Here is a 7111-nt window from a genome sequence, read left to right on the forward strand (position 1 = left end):
TTGCCAAACATTTGCTTAAACCATATACCTATCTGTCTTTAAGTAACTATTCTTAGAGGTGATGTAGCTTGGACAGAGATGTTTTGTCCAATTTTGTTTTGTCGAAGAAAAGCATAAAAGGGATGGTCATCTTCATGGAATTCTCAAGTAATGAGTGTTCCTTCTTAGGTATTATGCACTAAGGGAACATTGATGTCCTAGAGTTTGAATAAGACTAGAAATGCCACCTTATTTCTTTTCTCTAACAAGTTGCTAGTGACCAAAATCGTTTGTGTGTACCTTGAATTGCTTGAATGCCAAAAGATTTCATCATGGCAACCATCCGATTCACTACTTCTCATATCAATAGAAACATTATGTACCTTGAATTGCTTGAATAATGCAGCATTAATCCAGGTAGCTGTGTTTTCTCTCCTATGTGCAGGATCGATACGCGATCATTGTAACCTGCTGTTTTCCACCCTTTTTGGGGAATAGGACTGCTAGATTTTTAAAACCCTCCAACATATATGGGTTTAAAAGATTAACTGAGAAAAACATTGGGAGGACTTGAGAAAAGGGAAAAGGTGTAAAGGTGATTTCAGTTTCTTCATTCACGAGAGCCCAGAGTCAACAACCTTGAAGAAATCAGATTAATTTGACGAAAGCATTGGGAGGATTTTCAATAAATTATGGTTTAAATGGAGGGTTTACTATCGTTGTTAACATTTCAGATTGACAGCTTTTTTAATTTTCCAAAGAAAAAGAAGGTATACTGAAAGATCAACAAAAAGTGTTTTTAATAGTCTCTTGCTGACTGGTTCATTGTGATTGTATTTCTACCGCTTATAGTTTTGTTTCTCCTTCGAATATCAATAAACTTCTTACCTTAAAAAAAATGAACAAAAAGTGTTGTGGTGATACGAGAATTTCATGCTGCGCTAAGAAACATTAACGATGTAAGAAAACAATAATTATGAATTCTAAGGAAGAAATAAGAAACATTAATTTCTTTTCATCAATTCTTTATGTGTAAGCTACAAAACCCATAAGTTTTTTCTTCCTCGCATTACAATATGTAAATGTGTGTGTACAGACACATATACACACATTCATACATATATATGTGTGCACAGACACATATACATACATTCATACATACATACATTTTTTTTATTACTCAGTTAATAGTTATTAGATCTTAAAGAAATAAAAAAGAACTAAAACATGATATTTATGTAGAAAAAATAATAATATAATAAAAAGTGTGACAGAAAATGGCATAGGGTGTGAGACAGAAGATCCGTTGGCCATACATACATACATACATAGTAAAAGTGTAAAAAGCAAAATATCAAACTAACCCAAACTGATCTCCTTTATATCAGTATTTTCAATCACAAATATGGGAAGGGGTTTATTCTTCTTTTACAGCACTTCTAGACGCTCAACAAAGAATAATTGTTGAATCATGCACGAAAATGACGACCACAAGTACAAGACACTAACAAATACCCAATTGTTCTGTCCTTTAAATCTATTTTCATGGAGTTTTTGATACTTGCAACAGAAAGCTTTCTAAACCTTCCTCTGCTCATGATGGAGTTCCTGATACTGCTGAATTTGTTGGTGGAGAAGACGTTTATGAGAATTCTGCATATATTATCTTGGGAGCAACATTTGGTTATTTCCAAAGATTGAGAGAGAATTAGTCGTGAGTAATTATGGCATGGTCAACAATAAATAATGGTTCTGAAAGAACGAATTGGAGAATCTCAGGAATTCAAAAGATCTCTTTATTAAAAATCAGGCTTTGGGAAACTTTCAAAATTTAGGAAATACAAATCATTAAATTGGAATTTAAATCTGCACTTTAGTAACAACCAATGTTTGCAAAACACGAAAGGTTAATAGAATCGTTAGACTCCAAAATTCATGAAAATAGAGAAAAGCACATGGAAACATTATAATTAGATCAGAATATATGGAAAATTGGCTTATTTCAATGAATTTCATCGTCTAATCAATGTCTACTTAGTGCCCCCATTTTATTTCGTTAATTTCTTTTGTTTTCGTTCTAGTGATATCATTTAAAGTCTACTTGCCACAATTTGTCAATTTAGACCACTCCAACTATAAAAGATTTTCATTCCTATGTTGGTTCAGCAATTTTATGGTTATTTTTCAGTTGAAGTACAATTTCTCAAAATTAGTGGAAATTTCATGAGTTTGTTTAGGCATATACTATTTAATAGCTATTTAACAAAACCACTGTCACCGTTTTTCACATATTTTTTGTGATGCTAGTTCTCCAATTCCCACAATGGAGAGAACGTAGAGGTGTATGATGATTGGTAGTTCAGCAATTGCCTTATTGTTCTATTTCTTTTAATGCATAAAGGAGCTGTCAAATGTTGTATAGTGTAGTGAATGGGAAAGGACGGGTTGGGAGTAACTTAAAAAACAGATGTAACATTAATAAGGGAAATAAATTGCCTTTGTTTGGATAATAATTGGTGTGTTGGATGATTATTTGAAAAAAAAAGGAACAGATTTCTCATATCATAAACATGTTTGTCAATAACATTTTATTTTCTCAATCACCTTTCGATTTATATAGATCACACTACAAAAAGTGTTAGAATGTTATTTCAAAAAAAATTCAAATAATTTCCTATTTAAACACACTATGGCTTTTCACAAAATTTAACTATAGACATCATTATCTAAGAACAAAGAAACTATATTATGATTAGAACATACGCTATCATGATTAGCCATTAGAAAAAAAAACTTTATTATAATTAGAACATATGATGTTTCCGACAAATTTTACTATTATGAAAGGTAATAGTGATCTTAATAGAATTTAGGGATAATTTTAGAAACCTCCCCTGAGGTTTCTAACTATTTAACTTAATTTCCTTAAATTTTAAAAATTACACTTATCCTCTTTTCACAAAATTTAACTATAGACATCATTATCTAAGAACAAAGAAACTATATTATGATTAGAACATACGCTATAATGATTAGCCATTAGAAAAAAAAACTTTATTATAATTAGAACATATGATGTTTCCGACAAATTTTACTATTATGAAAGGTAATAGTGATCTTAATAGAATTTAGGGATAATTTTAGAAACCTCCCCTGAGGTTTCTAACTATTTAACTTAATTTCCTTAAATTTTAAAAATTACACTTATCCTCTTGCTTTGACACTTTGGTAACCAAACATTAAAATAAGGTAAAAAATTTAATGTATACCCTAAAATACCCTTATCGTATAAAGTTTAATTTATTCCTCTCAACAATTGTGAAGTAATTTGATACAGTTATTAAAAAAAGGAGACTCAAGTTTTTCATTCCAATATATGTTATTTAATAATCAACTATAACAATAAATTTTTTGCTATAATAGGCTCTTTTTATGATGCTTTATTGGAAATATAGATTCTTTTTAAGATAGAAAAGAAAGTGTTATCTTGCTTTTTTTTTAATTTATGTATTATCTTTTTTAATAAAGTTTATGGACTAGTTTAGTGATGGAACTACCATAACGTGGTAGTGATTTGGACCATTTGTTTTAAATTATTGTTGATTTATACTTGATTTTATTACAAAAAAGAGCTACAAAAAATTTGGATGATATTCAAATTCATCAAAAAATTACTAGTTTAACATCTTACCTATATAGATATTAGCGACAACATTGATAGTTCTTCTATATTTTTAATGAAATATAAAAAAATTAATAAGAAGGAAAAAGGGAAAAATTATAAAATCCATCCTTTGTATGAACATGGCAACAAGAGAGTTTTATTAAAATGTTAAAGTTAATATTGTCATTTTAAATGGGTAAGGAAGGTAAGTGTAATTTTTGAAACCTTAAGGGAGCCAAGCAAAATTATTAAAAACCTCAGGGGAGGTTTTTGAAATTATCCATAGAATTTATGTACGATAACTCTCATGAATCTGTAAATTAGTAAGCAACTAGAAATTGAAAATTAAATCACTCTAAAAAAATAATTTAGAAATTAGACAAAGAACCGGTTCATTGATGATTTTTAAGGCTTGTAGATCCAAAAAAAAAATGTTTTGAAGATCTTGTCTTGTTTGGATTGCAAATTTGCGAAGAAAAATCTCTTTGACACATTTTTCAATTATTTTTTTATTTCACATATATTACATCGCTACAATATATTTTATACAAAAACTCCAAAAACTTGCATTCCAAATGAGCCATTAATTAGGTCATCCTTGATTTTTTCTTTATGATTTTTATTTTTTTCTTGGCATGTTTGTGTTCAATTTTTTGTTATTTGTGTGAAATACTATACTGTGTAAACTTTCACTCATTTATTTATTTTTTTCTTTACATGTTAAAAAATGCAAAGTATCTAATTTACTCCCCCCTTTTTGTTTAAAACTCACGTTATTGGACCCCTTTTGGAAATGACTCTCTCAACATTGTTTTCTTCATCGGTAAAACTCAAATCCAAAATCTTGCTTAAGGGGTATCAAGTTCCTTGACACATGATCCAATAATAATTGTATTTACTTCCCTCTTCTCAAGATTACTATTTTTCCTACTCAACTGAAGCAGTACAATGTTGTGGAAGTAGCTACATCTGTCACCCTACGTTTCAACAAACTACGATTAGACTTCTCTACTCAGAATTATTTAAAATAAAATAAAATAAAATTTGCCCCTTTTACCAAACCGATTCCAAAATTAGGATTGCAAAGTGGAGTTATTAGTCCTATTGTTTTATATAACTTATACTAAGTGAGGATGCTCAGACATCAATTGCCAAGTTGTTAAAGATGCCTCATAGAATGCATTTGTGGTTGTTCAGAGAATTTTAAACCCAAAATAATAATTCAAAATAAATTGAAATTTTTAAAACTAATATTCTATGATTGACAAGAGTTTAAGGAATACATTTTGAACTACCACTTTTAGTCTGCAAATATCGTATCATTTGCAAATGTAATTTGTTATTTCGTTTTTTTCATACTTTGCAAAGAAAGGCTTTGTCTTTATTTGATAAAATATAAGGTGGTCATACACAATTATCTTTTGGTAAAGTACGAAAACTTACCAGCAAAGTTAAAAAAAAAAACCCTAATATGACCATGCATTCTTGTCTCCTCGATTTGTGAACTTGAAAATGTTGTACCAGTAAAGCTTATTGTTTTAGCACAAGGCAACTGAAAATGTTTTATATAGGTAACTTTTTTTTCGAGGTATTAAATAGGTAACTTAGGTTTTGGGTATGGTTATGGTGGAACCAAAGTTTAGCTTGATTTTGAGCTAATAATCTTCTGAAATTCCTCAGGGGAAATGTTTAAACATTTTCATGCAGTAAATAACAGAGACTAAAACAGTTGGACAACATTTACCAAAGGTAATAAATTTGAAAAACTTTTAGCCCAATGAAGCAGATTTTTTTTTTTCCTATTTTTTTACGAGAAAGTTGCGATTTTTTTCCCTTTCAACCGCTAGACTTCCATTTTGATTAAATTCATAGTCTAAAAGCCAGAAACAAATTAACAAAATACAAAATTGAAGCAACATGAACTACTTGATAAGTCATTTGGTGAATCAAAAGTGAAGAAGCACCAAAACCAACTTCAAGGCTCGAAGACAAAAAAAAAATAATAAACAAAAAAAAGGAGGAACTTCAATACAACGTTTTAGGGCCCTGCGATGGAAAAAATGTGCAATTAGTAATGCTAAAATTTGCCAAAACTATTCTTTTGGCGATTTGGTGGACATAGCCAAACAATAAAAACCAAATAATAAAAATGCCTGAAAATTCTTCGGACAAAAGCATCAACATATGATCAAGATAACAAAAATTGTCAGGTAAGATTGAATAGGAAACATGAACATAAATGGCATTCTTGCAACACTTACCGCTATATATATGTGTGTGTGTGTGTGTATATATATATATACATGATTAACCATAACTATGTGTTGTTTGCTACAAGACAGAAGAACATTTCATAAGAGATTGTTGCTCTAAGATGGTCTCTATGTTTACATTAAGTAACTCCATAATGACAGCTTCGTCATTTTTTCACTGCTATTGGATCTTTTACTGTTTGATGGTTATTGAATGATCTCAATTAAAACAATTTTTACCCGTCATATTTTCACATTATTGCATTTGAAAACATCGGAAATCCATAAAAACCATGATTTCAGCAAGGTAGAATGACTATTACCTCATAGAAACTTTTAGTTGATCTGCAGTAACCTAATCCAAATGCTCCATTATCCTATCCGACTTGTTCATGTAAAGCTGAATTGCTTGTCACTGCGAACGTGTCCTTTCCATCCTCCAGTATCTCCTTTGCCTTGGAATGGCAATTACCTTTAATTGTTCCACTGGTTTGGAGAAAATCTGACTGTTCAACACCCCATACTTTACTTGATAATTCGAAGAGTCTTACTTCATGATAAGACTTCATAAACTTTTGAGGTTCTTTCGCGTTCTTCTTGTATTTTTCTCTCAAATGCCTAATCTTCTCCTTCAGTTGAATCCTAGTAGGTTGAAAACTAAGTGGATGTTCACGAATACGAGAAAAAATGTCTTCATAACTACGAGGTTGAGCTGCATTTTGCTCCATGCGATCGATCATAATATTAAGTATATCGATCTCATCATCCCGCCTCCAGATTCGCTGAAATGGCTTTTCCTGCACTTTACCTCTTGAAACCACATTGTTTGAGGAGTCCAATTTGCTGAAGCATTCAGCATCTTTCACATCTTCTTCAGTTACAGGGACATTCATAGAAGAGTTGGACAATTTTCTGTCCAATGGCTTGCCGCAGTTTGTATCATCTTCGTGAGACGATTCTTGCAATTTGGCTTCATGAATGATCCCCATGATCTGCAAAATATCAAAAACAAATAGCACTTAATCTGCAATGAATGGAGGTCTCAAAACATTTTCTTTAAGTAATGAAATGGAGGCCTCACGTGATTCGTATAGACGTCTATGCACATATGAATTCATATATTTTCTTACAATCAATGATACCAACCGTAGAATTATCTTTTAAGTAAATATCTTCCAATGGACTGTGATTTTGCAACGTAAAAGTTGACTTCAGA

At 30.7% G+C, this 7111-nt stretch overlaps 1 protein-coding gene across 1 annotated transcript; it reads right to left on the reverse strand.

Moving 5' to 3' along the window:
* Nucleotides 1–6272: 6272 nt before the first annotated feature.
* LOC113699928 (probable transcription factor At4g00390) lies at nt 6273–6884 on the reverse strand. Its single transcript, XM_027220275.2, has one exon. The coding sequence runs from the start codon at nt 6882–6884 to the stop codon at nt 6273–6275; it is 612 nt and encodes a 203-aa protein (XP_027076076.1).
* Nucleotides 6885–7111: the final 227 nt, after the last annotated feature.

The sequence above is a fragment of the Coffea arabica genome, chromosome 7c, assembly GCF_036785885.1.
Source record: "Coffea arabica cultivar ET-39 chromosome 7c, Coffea Arabica ET-39 HiFi, whole genome shotgun sequence".
Classification (NCBI taxonomy): domain Eukaryota; kingdom Viridiplantae; phylum Streptophyta; class Magnoliopsida; order Gentianales; family Rubiaceae; genus Coffea; species Coffea arabica.